Source organism: Aegilops tauschii, chromosome 1, assembly GCF_002575655.3.
Source record: "Aegilops tauschii subsp. strangulata cultivar AL8/78 chromosome 1, Aet v6.0, whole genome shotgun sequence".
NCBI lineage: Eukaryota > Viridiplantae > Streptophyta > Magnoliopsida > Poales > Poaceae > Aegilops > Aegilops tauschii.
Window position 1 is genome coordinate 436324546 of NC_053035.3, and position 15496 is coordinate 436340041.

Below are 15496 nucleotides of genomic sequence, written 5' to 3' on the forward strand. Positions count from 1 at the left end.
CTGCCTCCTCCCCTCTATTCTCACCATCCCCTTCCCTCCATATGTTCACCGACGCCTCCCAACCCCTTCATCGGGATCTCGCCCGCCTTCTCCACTCCCAGCCACGTGTCCGGGTGAGCAGCCGGATCCGACTGCCATCAAGTCGTGCCGTCGATCTGGCCAGCCCAGGCCGATTTCCGGTGCCAACGGCGACTTTCAGGACGATTGTACATCACGCAAGCCGCACCGTCGATCCGCCATCATAGGCCGATTTCTGGTGCCAAGGGCCTCGCGTTTCCCTACCAAGATGCATGGTGGCAGAGCTTGGAGGGATTGAGGAAGGCCTCACCATCGGTGGAAATGTCGGGCGTCACGGCTGGGGTCAACGCAGCAGCGCGGCAGGCGACATGGGAGGCGGATCGTCCGGGGGATTGGACCAGGAGGAGGAGGGATGGGGGCGTTCGTGAGTTGGTCTTTTTTAGTTTATCGACGACTATTTTTTTCCTAGTTTGAACGAATCGAGAAAAGGCGGAGCCGCTCAGGATGGTTCCTTCCTGATTTACGAGTCTTCGCCCAATATCTATGAAGGAGAGGGGTATGTGCGTGTGGTTCTTTCCTGATTTTCTTCCATGCGAGAGAGAGGTGGAGGCAGGCACTTTATTTGGAAAAATATCGGTGGGGATGTCTCTCCATCGATGGGGAGGGGATCGATCGGTGGGGAAATGAACGAAACCAACAAACGACAGACTTTAGGAGTAGAGATAATACTTTCACAATAAGATTTTTTTTTGTCATGTTTACTTGTTAATTTCCTTAAAATTCATTATTTGTTTCCTGAAAATCTATTATTTGTTTCCAAAAAAATTGCATTAATGAGAGAGAAAGGTTGATTTGGATAAGTTAGGAAACTTAGATCCGTTATCTTTTGTGTGTTACGAAAGAACTAATTTTTTGAAAGAAAAGAGTGAAAAGAAAAATAAACCAATGGATTAGAAAATCAGTGGGAGAGGTGGTGGGACGAAAAAAACCGGACAAAAATGGACCGTACCAGGTTACCAGGTGCTTCGAGTAGAGATATAACAACGACTGTTCCGATAATCTGGTGGCCCACTTGTTGTCTGCATGCGTTAAAGTGAAACTGAAACATGGAAACATTATTATTGTCATGCACATGCGCACCGTCAGCTTGCGTCCTGGACTCCCACAACTCAGCCAGCACAGCACGTCAGCACCTACCTAAACGCAGGAGGGAAGGACAGAGAGGACCGATGGATCGCATCGGCGACGAGGTCGTCCTCACCAGGGCCGAGATCACGGATGCTGCGGCGGCCACGTTCGCGGACTCCACCGTGATCCCCGACAGGTACGCCCGGCCGGACGAGGTGAGGGACGGGGTCGTGGTGGGCGACGACGAGAGCTACGAGCTGCCGCTCGTAGACATGGCGAGGCTGCTCGACTCGGAGTCTTCGGAGGCGGAGACCGCCAAGCTTGGCTCCGCGTGTCGAGACTGGGGCTTCTTCCAGGTCAGGAGGCATCCTTTATACTTTTCTTCGCATATATAGAGGGAGTACGTATGTATCAAATCTACACGCTCTTCGTCTGCAGCTAACAAACCACGGAGTTGACGAATCGGTTGTGCAAGACATGAAAGATAGCACCATGCAGTTCTTCCGCTTGCCGCTGGACAAGAAGAAAGCAGTGGCCACCCAGGCCGGCGGCTTGGAGGGGTTTGGGCACCACTTCGCCGGAGCATCCTGCGACAAGCTGGACTGGGCAGAGAGCCTGATCCTCCTCACGCAGCAAAAGGAGCAAAGGAGCATGGAGTTCTGGCCGGCCGATCCGGCAACACTCAGGCCCTCACTGGACAAGTACTCGCTGGAGATGTCGCGCCTCACGAGCCGCCTCATGGCGTTCATGGCGAGCGACCTCGGGGTGGAGCGGGAGGCGCTGGCCGGGGCCTTCCGGGGCAAGAGGCAGAGCGTGGCCCTGCACCACTACCCTCCGTGCCGGCACCCGGACAAGGTGATGGGCATCACGCCGCACCACGACGGCCTCGGCCTGACGCTGCTGCTGCACGTGGACGACACCCCCGGCCTGCAGGTGAGGATGGGCGGCAGGTGGTTCCCGCTGGACCCGCTGCCGGGCGCTCGTCAACGTCGGCGACATCCTCCAGATCCTGACCAACGGCACGTACAGGAGCGCCGAGCACAGGGTGCTGGCGGACGCCGAGCGAGGCCGGGCGACCGTGGTGGTGTTCCAGGACGCGTGCGTCGCCGGGACGGTGAGGCCGCTCCCGGGGCTCGGCGAGGCCAGGTACAGGGCGATCGAGTACGTTGAGTATCTCAAGGGGAACTACAGGGGGCTGGCTGAAGGGACCAGGTTCGTGGATAGCCTCGAGATCAGTGTGGCGTAGGATGGCGAGCGCCAAATGCACAAGTTGCTGATTTTTGGTGTTAGAGCATCTTCAAGACTACATTCCTTCATCAAAAATAAAAAGGAGAGCCTCTACACAATGGTTTCCCACTCGAATTATTTCACTTGCAAGTGCGTTTGTACAATGTGTGTGCAGGGGAGAGCCTCCCTTTCCTGACTAAATACATGCTGCGTGTAGTGCCTCTTGAGCGGGAAAATACACTTTGATTTCTGGTTGTATATATACTCTGTATGAGGATTTTTTTTAAATCTTGACTATTTTTGATTAAACTCTTGTTCAAAACTATTTTTAGATTAAACTTGACTTTGTTTCGCACTTGTATATAAATTTTCACGAAAATAACGAACATTGACTTCAGGGCAGAAAAGACAAATTTATTTACTATTCCATTTCCAAAAAAAGTATAGGTCACTATTCACACTATTTTGACCGAAAAATTATCTTTTTTTTAAGAAGTAAAAGGGTGATTTTATTTTTGTGAAATTTTTCTCACAAGTATAATAGAAGGTCAAGTTTATTAAAAATATTTTCAGATTTTTTTTAACTTTTTGTTGAATTACTAATTTATTTTTCCATATAAGGTGTACATACACCCAGAAACCAAACGTTCCCGTCCCTCTTGAGCGGAGCGGTTGATGTCTTTGCGCAAAAAAAGCTCGTCTTGGCGTTGTCCGTGACGTTTTGGAAACGGCCGTTGCGGTCGTCGACGAGAGGAAGAGCACCACCGGACGGGAAGGACGCCGTTACCGGGGACTGAACGGAGGGAGTAACATTCTTGGTTATATTTACGGTGTTAGTTGAAGCCACACGAAAAACACATCACCATGTCCGATCTAATCCCGCGTAGAGCGGCGGCGCTACCAACCAATGGCGATGCAATCGGCCGGCCCTGGTGTCAAGAGGGTGAAACAAACGGCGCCGCATATCCACGAAGAGGCGCCGCCCGGAGCGAAGGAAGAGGACGACGAAGAGTCGCTGGACCGCATTAGCCGCCTCCCGGATGACATTCTTGGTGAGATCGTCTCGCTCCTCCCCACCAAGGAGGGTGCCCGCACCCAAACCCTCGCGTCTCGATGGAGTCATCTATGGCGCACTGCCCCTCTCAATCTTGATTGTCGCGATCTCCCTGCCGACGACGATGGTATTCTCCTCGGAGCCTTCCTCTCCGCCCATGAGGGCCCGGTTCATCGCTTGTGCCTGCCCTCGCGCCACCTCCGGGACCGAGCCGCTGCCGTGGATGGCTGGCTCCGATCCCCCACCCTTGACAATCTCCAGGCGCTCGAGTTCTACCTAGATACACCAGTAAGATATGGAAGCTTTATGCATTCGCCACCCGCGTCCATCTTCCGGTTCTCGTCCACTCTCCGCGCCGCCACCATCGCCCAGTGCCATATCCCTGACAATGCTGTCGAAATGCTTCGATTTCCGCAGCTCCAGAAACTTGAACTTGTGGAGGCCAAAATCTCAGAGGGCTCGCTGGCCAGCCTTATCACCTCCGGCTGCCCTGCACTGGAAAGCTTGCTGCTTAAAACTTGTGGAAGTTTCCATATCCGTGGTCTCAGGATCAACTCCCCTACCCTTAAATTTATAGGTGTTTTTTCCATGTTTGTAGAACTCATCATTGAGGATGCTCCTTCACTTGAAAGGTTGCTCCATATTATACTTCATGTGAAAATGCGACTGACAGTAACCTCCGCACCTAAATTGGAGATGTTGGGTTATATTTCTGAATATGCAGACTCCAAAATGACGTTTGGTTCCACATCTATTCAGGTAGCTATATATGTCTCCTGCATTGCTTTTTCAAGGTTTCTAAGTGACATTTTTTTTATGAGCAGAGAAGTTACATATCAGCTGTACTTATTAATGTCCTAATAATTTCGTCTTCCATGCTTGATAAAGGATTTGCGCATTGATAGTCTGACAACTGTGGTGCGTACTATCAAGACCCTAGCTATCCATTCGAATTTTAATCTCCATATGGTTATTGACTTGATGAGATGCTTTCCATGCTTGGAGAATTTGTATATGAAGGTGATGCTTTTAATCTCCATATATGTGTTGGTGTCAAGTTTCTCTTTTGATCTAGTTGGTAGTTCTGAAGTGGTTGATGTTTCCTACCTGTTTAGATTCCGAAATCTACAGCAGGGGTAGCAAACTCGTGGCGTCGTAAACACCGGGATTTTCTCACATCTCATGATATTCGCTTGAAGACGATATTTCTGGGATATTATCAAGGCATCCGGGCACATGTCGACTTTGTCACATTCTTTGTACTGAATGCAAAAGCGCTAGAGTCCATCAGACTCGAGGTTGGTTCCAGGGATTACAATGAGAGGTACTTCGCAGAACAACATAGTGTGCTTCAGATGGAGAAGAGGGATTCTAGAGGTGCTCGACTTTGCTTCAAAACACCTTGTGACTATGATGCTCCACATGTCATGCATGTCGGTGATTTAGATTCACCCGATCCCTTCGCATGTGGATGTTGATTGTTGAGATGTGTGTTTGGCTGGCCATGTGCGTAGTATCCTTGCCTATCTCATTTTGTGTTCTGTCCAAACTTGATTAATTTTCATTTTTGTAGTGTTTCTAAGATTTGTCTTATTCTAAGACGTTGTTATATTTAAACAAACCATTTGTGGAGCAATGCACGAATTGCAATGAAAAGATTCAGGACTAAATAAAAATGACGTGTGTGTGACCAGAGAAGATTCTGGAGGTGTTTATTTTGATTTTCCGCTGGAACTTCACTCGAATTATTTCATTTCTAGTGCAGCTTGTATGATATGCTTCTGTGGAGAAGAATCGAGCTTCTATGAATAGAAACATGTTTTTGTTAATGACTGAAGTGAGTGAGATTGTATTCTGGTACTGATAATCTAAGCGGCATAAGGGGGAAATGTTGACCTAGTTAAAATGGTTATTATGTTGGTTCGTTTCTGGTAATACAACTGTGCGCAAGTAGACTTGCTGTTGTGCACCGATCCTCGTGGTAGAACCTGTAAGCCAGTCCTCTGAATTTGTGGGGCTGTATCATTTTCTTTTCTTTCTGTTGATGAACTCTCTTGGCTGCAGTCTCATCCTGCCAATTTATGTTGTTCTTTCCACTGCCTGCCTGGCTTCCCCTGCTGAACCTGGGAGTGTTGGGTTAAGATATGAAGGAGGTTGAGGTCGTGAGAACTGTCATGTTTGTGGCAATTCAGAATGACGCGAGATTTTTCTGCATGAGCTGTTACAAGCTTTCAGCTGAGCTAGTGAGCTATCAGTACATGACAATGGCATCACAGAATCATAAATAGGTGAATGTCCATATGAACATGTGTAACAAAAACTAAGAATTCTTGAAAACTTTTAAAAAAAAAATTTCTTTCGAATCCGACTAGTTAAGCCGGACTACGGGGGAAACCCTAGCCGACCCATTTTGAATGTCCATATGGTTTCAAAAAAAGTTCTCAGTTTCAAATTTCGATGGAAAAAGTTCAAAAAATGTTGTTTTTCATTTCTTTTGTTTGAAACAAAACGTTTCGCTACATTGGCCAAACACTACCGTGACCCAGTTATTTCAAAACATGTTGCAGATCTAGCGCCGTTGTTTGTTCTTTAAAGTTTCACCCTACCTATTAAAGAAGGCCAGTACTAGGCGCCGGCGGACCGGCCCAAACTTTCGGCTGATCCGCACCTAGCCGTCAGATGCGCTCGTTTTGAACCGTCTGATTCCCTCGACGCGGACGTCTCCTTCCTTCCGCTTCGTTCTATTTGGTCAACGCGAGCAGAAAAAATCCCCTCCCCTGTCTCTCAATAATCCCTCGACGCAGGGCGTCTCTGCCCCGACCACCGCGTGCATGCACACTGGCGAGGCGCGGCAACACCCCCCTTCTCTCTCATGTCACCGCTCGTCGCAGTAGTCGCCGCTCGTCGCCGGTCCCAGCTTTCCCGAACGATTTCATCTCGTCATGGTTGTAGCTTCTACAGGGCATGGTTGCAGCTTCTACAGGGTATGGTTGTAGCAAAAAAACATCATCGTTGTCGTCGCCGGTTGTAGCTTGCCTCGTAGGTCGCAAAACATGGTCTTCGTCATGGCAACAAGTTTCATTACCGGCCGTAGCGAAAACGATATATGGTTGTAGCAAAAACAAAATGGTCGTCGCTGCCGGGTGTAGCTTGCCGACTGGTGCATGTCGCTGGTGGCGCCATTATCTCCTGGTCGAAGCTTCCACTCTTTGCCGTAGTAGCAAAAACAGTTGCTGGTGGAAGCTTTGTGGGTTGCCCGTTGCAACAAAAATCGGTTCTCGGCCTCCCGTCACCACAGAACCAACAAACGGTTGCAGCAAAAAAAATAGTTTGTTTCAGCTCCGGCTCTGACTATTTCCAGCAAATCCAGACGCCGGTTCCAGCTCCCGACTTCGGCCCGTTGTAGCAAAATCAGTAGATGATTCCAGCTTAGCCCACAGCCGGTTGCAGCAAAAAAACAGCTGGATCCAGCTTCAGCTCTGGCTGGTTCCAGCAAAGAAATCAATAACATCATAGCTCGGCGTCCTCGGCAGCCATGGCAGCACCGATGCCCCCCGTAATTTGCTTCAGCACTTGGGGGCTTTGCTGTAGCATGGGGAGGGGGCTGTGGCGGGGGAGACCTTTGGGATGCGCGACCGCGTGCTATAGAGATGGGGGGGAAGAAAAATAGAGGAGCAGCAGGCGCACAGGAGCAACATCTATGGCGTGGAGCGAGAGAGAAAGAAGGAAGATGCCGCAGGGGAAGAAAGAATATGCGAGAGGTGGAAGATGCATCGTGGATGGGCCCGCATCCTATGTCTCATTGAATCCCTGAGAGGGTGCATCAGAGTCGCACGATTCCCTATCGTACGCGCGCGACGCGGCCGGCGGAAGTTTCAGCCGGCGCGCCGGTTTCAAGCGGTTTCCATTAAAGAAACAGTGCTGGTTAGAGCATCTTCAGCCGTTCCGTCCCCCATGGGCTTGAAATAGCGTCGCCCTGAGGGCGCACCGGCTGAAAAACGGTGTGGGGGCGATCGGGTTCCCAGCCGTTGCCCCCAGGTCACCCCTAGGCGCCGATTTTGGCCCACTTTCGGCGCAAATTGGCCCACTTTTCAGCCCTTTTTGGTGCAAAATTGGCCCACTATCGGCGCAAATTGACCAATTTTGGCCCGTATTCGGCGTGCTTCGGCATAAATTCAACATAAGCTATTTTTTATCACATAGTTCATCACAAAAAATCAATAGAAATCAAATTAAATAGTTCAATAAAATAAAAACCCATATTTCATCACACATCCAGTTAGGCGTTGCCCTTGAGCCTCCATAGGTGCTTCACCAGATTCTGCTGCAGTTGTTGATGCACCAGTGGGTCTCGGATCTCCTGACGCATATTGAGGAAGGAAGTCTAGGTTGCCGGTAGGTGGTGATCAACTTGGGCAAGAGGACCCTGCCTGTAATATGGTTCAGTGTCAAACACTGGCTCTTCCTGCCCTCTCTTAATGATCATGTTGTGCAAGATGACACATCAAGCCATGAGCTCCGTATGCAAGCATCCTCATAGCTGCCGTGCACTTCTGGATTTAGGTGAATCCAAGTGTGCCGGTGCAATCCTTCTTGCATTTGAAGTAGCTATCGAACTCCCGATAGAATTCACAATCCTGAGGAAGAGCTTTCGGCTCATCCAATAACGGCGCCTAAATACTTTGTCGCCGTGCAGTGGAGCGTCGGCGAAGTAGTCGGAGTAGAGCAAGCAATAGCCTTTCAATCGATGCCTCTGCTTTGCCTTCAGCCGGCCCGGCGCCGAGCCACCTTGCCGCGGCTTTGCATTGCTCGTGAGCAGGCTGGCCAGGGCGGCGAGGACCTTGAGATGCTCTTCGTCCTGGGCGTCGACATCGGCTTCCTCCTCCAGCAGCGCCGCGAGCGCCTACTCGTCATCCGAGTCCATCGCCGGGCAGACAAATCGCTGAACACTTGGCGGGTGTGGCAAGCGCGTAGCCGCCGGTATCCCAGCTCTGCGCGGCTGGAGCACCGGAAATAGGCGCTTTAAAATAATTACGGTTTAGGCTTGAACAAATGCGGAATAAACCTAGCGGTTAATTTGTCAAGCACAAAACCTACAACAACTAGGCTCACCTATGTGCACCAACAACTTATGCTAAGCAAGATAAACTACTAGGTGATAGCAAGATATATGACAAGAAGCAATATGGCTATCACAAAGTAAAGTGCATAAGTAAAGAGCTCGGATAAGAGATAACCGAGGCACGCGGAGACGACGATGTATCCCGAAGTTCACACCCTTGCGGATGCTAATCTCCGTTTGGAGCGGTGTGGAGGCACAATGCTCCCCAAGAAGCCACTAGGGCCACCGTAATCTCCTCACGCCCTCGCACAATGCAAGATGCCGTGATTCCACTAAGGGACCCTTGAGGGCGGTCACCGAACCCGTACAAATGGCAACCCTTGGGGGCGGTCACCGAACCCATACACTTTGGCAACCCTTGGGGGCGGTCACCGGTACCCGTCAAATTGCTCGGGGCGATCTCCACAACCTAATTGGAGACCCCGACGCTTGCCCGGAGCTTTACACCACAATGATTGAGCTCCGAACACCACCAACCGTCTAGGGCGCCCAAGCACCCAAGAAGAACAAGCTCAAGGGCACCAAGCACCCAAGAGTAATAAGCTTCTCAACTTGTAACTTCCACGTATCACCGTGGAGAACTCAAACCGATGCACCAAATGCAATGGCAAGGGCACACGGAGTGCCCAAGTCCTTCTCTCTCAAATCCCACCGAAGCAACTAATGCTAGGGAAGAAAAAGAGAGGACAAACAAGAAGGAGAACACCAAGAACTCCAAGACCTAGATCCAAGAGGTTCCCCTCACATAGAGGAGAAAGTGATTGGTGGAAATGTGGAGCTAGATCTCCTCTCTCTTTTCCCTCAAAAACTAGCAAGAATCCATGGAGGGATTGAGAGTTAGCAAGCTTGAAGAGGGTCAACAATGGGGGAAGAACACGAGCTCAAAGGATAAGGTTCATTGGGGAAGAAGACCTCCTTATATAGTGGGGGGAACAATCCAGCCGTTACCCCCACTTCAGCCCCGCAGAGAGCGGTACTACCGCTTGGCCAGCGGTACTACCGCTTGCCCCTATAAGCGGTACTACCGCTCCCCCTCGCGGTACTGCCGCTGGGCCCAGAGCGGTACTACCGCGGTGGCAGGGCGGTACTACCGCATACGGGCGGTACAACGGCCCCCCACTGCCGTGGCTAGTACCGTAAAACCCGACACGAAAAAGACCCCTCGAATCGAGGCGGTACTAGCACGAGACCGCAGCGGTACTACGGCTGGGGGCTACCAGCGGTACTACCGCTCAGGAGCGGTACTACCGCTCTAGAGCGGTACTACCGCTTGTAGCACCCAAGCGGTACTACCGCTCCGGCCCGCGGTACTACCGCTAGGAAACCAAAACTGCCATAACTTCTGCATATGAGCTCCGAATTGAGCAAACTCGAGCTTGTTGGATAGAGGAAGACGAGTAGCATCAAAACAGCGACTGGTTATAGTAAGAAGAGGCAGGGGAGGTATGCCAACAAATAGAGAAGTGAAACCTCCAACCGAGAAGAACCGGCATAACCTCCAACATCGAAAACATCATAGAAGATGCGAGTGAACTCCGTTTTCGATGAACTCGAGCTTGTCATCAAGATGACCATAAGCTCCAAAACTCACAAAGAGAAGAATCAAACAAGAACAATAAAGATGATGCAAGGATGCAATGGTTTGAGCTCTCTATGAACGATACGATCAAGCTACTCATCGAGAGCCCCCCTTGATAGTACGGCAATCGATCCTATAACCCGGTCTCCCACCTACCATCATGAGACCGGTAAAATAGAAAACCTATCAAGAGCAAACCTTTGCCTTGCACATGGTCCACTTGAGCTAGATGATGACGATCTTGACTCCCTCAAGTTGGACCATCTTTCTTGGTTGCGTTGGCTCGATGAAGACTAGTTGATTGCTCCCCCATGCTCCACTATGGGTGAGCCACTCTTCCGCACATCTTCACAAGTCCATTGTCACCACAATGGACGGCAAGCTTCAAGCATTTGATCTCTTCATGATGCTTCACTTGAACTTGCACACCGCAACATCTTCACAAGTCCATTGTCACCACAATGGACGGCAAGCTTCAAGCATTTGATCTCTTCATGATGCTTCACTTGAACTTGCACACCGCAACCTAACCCCACAAAGAACTCTCACGAAGATCATGGGTTAGTACACAAAGCGTAATTGACAATGCTCACCACACCATGGGATCGCTTGATCCCTCTCGGTACATCTTCTACGCTTTGTGAGTTGATCAAGTTGATTCACTCTTGACTTAGTCTTGATCAACCATGAATCTTTTCAACTCTCTTCATTTGAATGATGTCTTGAAGATATACATGAATGATCACACAATCTTCTTCTCCAAGACATGCTTGCAATAAGCTCAACTCTCACATGACCAATCTTTGGATAATTCCTTAATAACACCTTGGTCACCACATAAACTCCTTGAAACCAACACATGAACTTCAAGAAATGCCTATGGACAAATCCTTCAAATATAACTCAAGGCAACCATTAGTCCATAGAGATTGTCATCAATTACCAAAACCAAACATGGGGGCACCGCATGTTCTTTCAGCCGTGACTCACGCGAAAGCAAAACCGTGACTCTCGCGAAAGAAAAAAAACACGTTTTTTCGCGCAAATTTTTTTGATTGAAAAGCTAAGGAAGACCGGTGAAAAACCAAAACGTAAAAAAAATGGGAAAAACCGTTTAAAAAGCCGAAAACGCGTGTGAAAAAATAAAAAAAAAACAGAAGAAGCGCCTAAAGCGCGACACGTGGCGAATGGCTGAGAGCGCGCCAAGTGGTGCTGATCGTTACAAGGCTCCCGAAGAAGCGCTCGTTAGCTAGTTGCTCTCGGACGTTAGGCAGTCAAATTTGCATTATCCGATCGTAGATTTGTTTTTTAGCTATTAATGGCCCGTTTAAATGGGCAAGGAACCCATGGACTTCTAAAGGTTGGCAGAGAGCTCAGCCCAGCCGGCTGTGTGGCCCGGTTGGAATGGAGCACTACGCCAAAAGTTGCGAAATCACTAATTAAGGAGTACTAGTTGCAAAGAACACTCAATCTTTTTAGGTCACCACAAGTGGCGCACATGCAGCGCGCCACTTGTCACAACCTGAAAGTTTTCCTTTTTTCGTAGATCCATTTATTCAAAACGTTTTATCTTTTAAACCGTGCGTCCAAATCTCGAACCATTTTCACCGTTGGATTCCTCGCGTCGAGATCTTCAAAACTAGATCCTATGTTGATAGGTTTTGACGAACTTTTTTTCACGAAAAAAACCGGACGAAAAAACAGAACCGGGAGCACGAGTTTTTTCCCTTTCCAAAAGAGACACGCCCGTGCCTTTCGCGAAATCACAACCGTGCCTCTCGCGGAAGCAAAATCGTGACTCTCACGAAAGAAAAAAAAACAGAAAACATGTTTTGTTTTCCCTTTCCGAGAGGCACGGCCGTAACTCTCGCGAAAGCAAAACCGTGACTCTCGCGAAAGGAAAAAAACAAAAAACGTGTTTTTTTCGTTTTCGAAAGGCACGGCCGTGACTCTCGCTAAAGTACAACCATGCCTCTCGCGGAAGCAAAACCGTGACTCTCGCGAAAGAAAAAAAAACAAAAAATGCGTTTTGTTTTTCCCTTTCCAAGAGGCACGACCGTGACTCTCGCGAAAGCACAACCGTGCCTCTCGCGGAAGCAAAATCATGACTCTCGCGAAAGAAAAAAAAACAGAAAACACGTTTTTTCCGTTTTCGATAGGCACAGCCGTGACTCTCGCTAAAGCACAAACGTGCCTCTCATGGAAGAAAAACCGTGACTCTCGCGAAAGAAAAAGAACAAGAAAACGCGTTTTTTCGCGCAATTTTTTTTCTGTTTTTTTATCGAAAAGCTAAGAAAGATCGGGGGAAAACCGAAAACCCACTTAAAAAGCCGAAAACGCGTGCGAAAAAATAAAAAAAACGAAATCCGAAGAAAACGTCCCGAACGCGACACATGGCTAATAACTGAGAGCACGCCAAGTGGCGCTGATCGTTGCGAGGCTTTCGAAGGAGCGCTCGTTAACCAGTTGCTCTCATCTCTCAAAAGAAAAAGAAAAACAAGCCGGAGAGAAGGGCACACCCTCCCCTCCCTTTGCAGGCTGCAGCCACCGCGCACAGCGGCAGCGCTGGCCGGAGATGGAGCCGACCGGCAGGAGTACCAAGAGGATGAGACCCGCGCCGCCCGACATCCACCAATCGACGCCAGGTCCAGCGGAGACGACCGATCCGGAAGCCACGGCCCCGGGGAGAACCCAACACCCGCCGCCGGGAGCTGGGAGAGATGGCGGCGAAGGGTCGCCGGACCGCATCAGCGACCTTCCCGACGCGGTCCTCGGCGAGATAATCTTCCTCCTCCCCACCAAGGAGGGCGCCCGCACCCAAGCCCTCGCGTCCCGGTGGCGCCACCTCTGGCGCGCCGCCCCCCTCAACCTCGACTGCCGTGGCATCCCCGGCAACCTCCCCGGCGCCATACTCTCCGCGCACGGGGGCCCCGTCCACCGCCTCTGCCTCCCGTCGCTCCTCCTCCAGTACAGAGCCGACGTCGCAGGCACCTGGCTCCGTTCCCCCTCCCTGGACAAGCTCCAGGAGCTCGAGTTCTACCTAGAGCTACCAATAACATACAGATTTTCGTTTCTCAAGGTTACAGCTGCTGCAACCACCACCGGCGTCCATCTTCAGGTTCTCGTCCACTCTCCGCGTTGCCACCATCAGCCAGTGCCATCTCCCGGACAATACTGTGGAGACGCTTCAGTTTCCCCTCCTCAAGAAGCTTGCGCTCGTGGAGGTCAAAATCTCTGAGGGCTCGCTGCAGAGCATCATCTCCTCCGGCTGCCCTGCCCTGGAAAGCTTGTTGCTCAGGACTAGTTTTGACATCCGCAGTCTCAGGATCAACTCCCCTATCCTTAAAAGTATAGGGGTTCATTCCAGGTTTGTAGAACTCATCGTTCAGGATGCCCCTTCACTTGAAAGGTTGCTCTGTCTGAGAATGGATATGAGAATGCGAGTGTCAGTAATCTCCGCACCTAGACTGGTGACCTTGGGTTACATTTCTCAGAATTCACAGGACTCCAAAATCATGTTTGGCTCCACTGTTATTCAGGTAGCTATGCCATGTCCTTTATGCTTCGTGCTACATTTTTTTGTGCCGAAATCTTACATGTCATCTGTACTTACTTATCTCTTAATATTGTTGTTCCATGCACGATGAAGAGATTGCACGTTGTTAGCCTGACAACGGTGGTGCGTACTGTCAAGATCTTGGCCGTCCATATGAATTTTAATCTGGATATGGTTATTGACTTGATGAAATGCTTTGTATGCTTGGAGAAGTTGTATATGAAGGTGATGGTTTGCATTGATTCTCTAATGTGTTAGTGTTTTCTGTCTAGATGCTCTTTTGATCTACTTGGAGTTCTGAAGTTTGTTGATTTCTCCTGTCTATTCAGATTCAGACAGATTCACCAGCAGGAGCAAATTTCTGGCGTCATAAACACCGGAATTTTCTCACATCTCAGGACATCCGTTTGAAGACCTTAGTGCTGGGACATTACCGAGGCATCCAGGCACAAGTTAACTTTGTCACATTCTTTATACTGAATGCGAAACTGCTAGAGTCCATCCGACTTGAGGTTGATTCCAGAGATTACAATGACGGATTTTTCGCAGAACAGTGTAGGATGCTTCAGATGGAGAACAGGATTTCTAGAGGTGCTCAGCTCTGTGTTACACAGGTTCTCACAATGATGTTTCGAGCACCGTTGACCTCAATGATTTGGATTTGGCTGATCCGTTCGCATGTAGATGTTGAGAGTGGGCCTGGCTCCTGGTTGAGTTATTCTTGCGTGTCTCATTTGGTGTTTTTGCCCAAGCTTGGTTAGTTTTCTCATACTTGTAGTCTTTCTAACCTTGTGTTATCCCTTAACTTTATGTTATTTAAATACTAAAAGAAAACAGGACCAAACGACGATGGCCAGAGTCAGCTATATTATGAAGATATCATCTGGGGGTGCTCATTTTGATTGTCCACTGGTACACCTCCCAAACTGTTTCATTTGCATCGAAGATTGTACAGTACCTTCTCAATGTCTGTTGCGAGCTAGCTTCGAGTTGCATTCTTATATCCAAGAAGAAGGCTCTGAAAGTATCTATCAGAGTTTGCATAAAGGAATATTTCTGTTGTTCTTTCCACTGTCCGACTAGGGTGTTTTGAACCATGTTGTTTGATTAACAAGGTAAATTTTATAAAGGCATGTACAATGTTGAAAACCTGGGTTTGGTAATTGTGGAGTTGGTTATTCGTACCTATCTTATTTCTCATGTTTGTACTGTTGCTAAGCTTGCACTATCCCAAAAAAGCATGATGTTAAAACCGGCTACTTGTGAAGCCATCAGCCATGCCAGGTGGCAGCAGCTATATTCACAGGCTACTTGCGACAATGACGAATTTTTCGCAGACCAACATAGGATGCTTCAGATGTAGAAGAGGGTTTCTAGAGGTGCTCAGCTTTGTTTCACAACATATTGTCACAATGATGTTTCAAGTGTGGTTGATCTCAGTGAATTGGATTTTTGCAATCCCTTGACATGTAAATGACGAAACTCGGTCTGGCCCCTGGCGGAGTTATTCTTGCATATCACACTCTGTTTTGGTCCAAACTTAGCTAGTCTTTCTAACCTTGTGTTGTCCCTGAACTTTGTGTTATTTAAACACTAAAAGAAATCAGGACCAAACAACAATGGCTGGAGTCAGCTATATTTTCCGAGTGTGCTCATTTTGATTTCCCAGTTGAGCATCGTTCAAATTACTTCAGAAGCTAAACTCCATGGTTTGATTCTATCAAATCTCGCACTATGTACTTCTCATTTCCAGTTCTGACTGCAGAAAGTTTACACAAGGAAAAATAGTCTGAATAGAGACATGCTACTGAG

General features: G+C 48.9%; 2 protein-coding genes and 1 pseudogene across 6 annotated transcripts; all 3 read left to right on the forward strand.

Annotated features, from left to right (window-relative positions):
* The first annotated feature begins 1147 nt into the window (after positions 1-1147).
* On the forward strand, positions 1148-2682 carry LOC109773451 (2-oxoglutarate-dependent dioxygenase 11-like; annotated as a pseudogene).
* A 598-nt stretch (positions 2683-3280) lies between these two features.
* On the forward strand, positions 3281-5125 carry LOC109773438 (putative FBD-associated F-box protein At5g56440). Its single transcript, XM_040398301.1, has 3 exons — positions 3281-4186; positions 4316-4447; positions 4543-5125. The coding sequence occupies exons 1-3, from the start codon at positions 3281-3283 to the stop codon at positions 4903-4905; spliced, it is 1401 nt and encodes a 466-aa protein (XP_040254235.1). The 3' UTR covers positions 4906-5125.
* Positions 5126-12330: 7205 nt separating this feature from the next.
* LOC109773440 (uncharacterized) lies at positions 12331-14870 on the forward strand. Of its 5 annotated transcripts, none has more exons than XM_073500533.1 (5): positions 12340-13667; positions 13778-13909; positions 14014-14298; positions 14369-14440; positions 14515-14870. In XM_073500533.1, the coding sequence occupies exons 1-4, from the start codon at positions 13554-13556 to the stop codon at positions 14396-14398; spliced, it is 561 nt and encodes a 186-aa protein (XP_073356634.1). In that variant the 5' UTR covers positions 12340-13553; the 3' UTR covers positions 14399-14440; positions 14515-14870. The 5 variants fall into 5 exon arrangements, 3 of the variants coding, with proteins under 3 accessions (XP_073356634.1, XP_040245305.1, XP_073356633.1); XM_073500532.1 differs by having other exon boundaries at positions 12341-13667; positions 14522-14870; XR_012185068.1 differs by having other exon boundaries at positions 12331-13667; positions 14014-14440; positions 14522-14870.
* Positions 14871-15496: the final 626 nt, after the last annotated feature.

Excerpts from the sequence above, each read along its gene's own strand:
- LOC109773438 (XM_040398301.1), top strand. The coding sequence starts at position 3,281 with ATGGCGATGCAATCGGCCGGCCCTGGTGTCAAGAGGGTGAAACAAACG. Across the intron at positions 4,187-4,315 it reads TTGGTTCCACATCTATTCAG|GATTTGCGCATTGATAGTCT; the intron begins GTAGCTATATAT and ends TGCTTGATAAAG. Across the intron at positions 4,448-4,542 it reads TGGAGAATTTGTATATGAAG|ATTCCGAAATCTACAGCAGG; the intron begins GTGATGCTTTTA and ends CTACCTGTTTAG.
- LOC109773440 (XM_040389371.3), top strand. The coding sequence starts at position 13,554 with ATGGATATGAGAATGCGAGTGTCAGTAATCTCCGCACCTAGACTGGTG. Across the intron at positions 13,668-13,777 it reads TTGGCTCCACTGTTATTCAG|AGATTGCACGTTGTTAGCCT; the intron begins GTAGCTATGCCA and ends TGCACGATGAAG. Across the intron at positions 13,910-14,013 it reads TGGAGAAGTTGTATATGAAG|ATTCAGACAGATTCACCAGC; the intron begins GTGATGGTTTGC and ends CTGTCTATTCAG.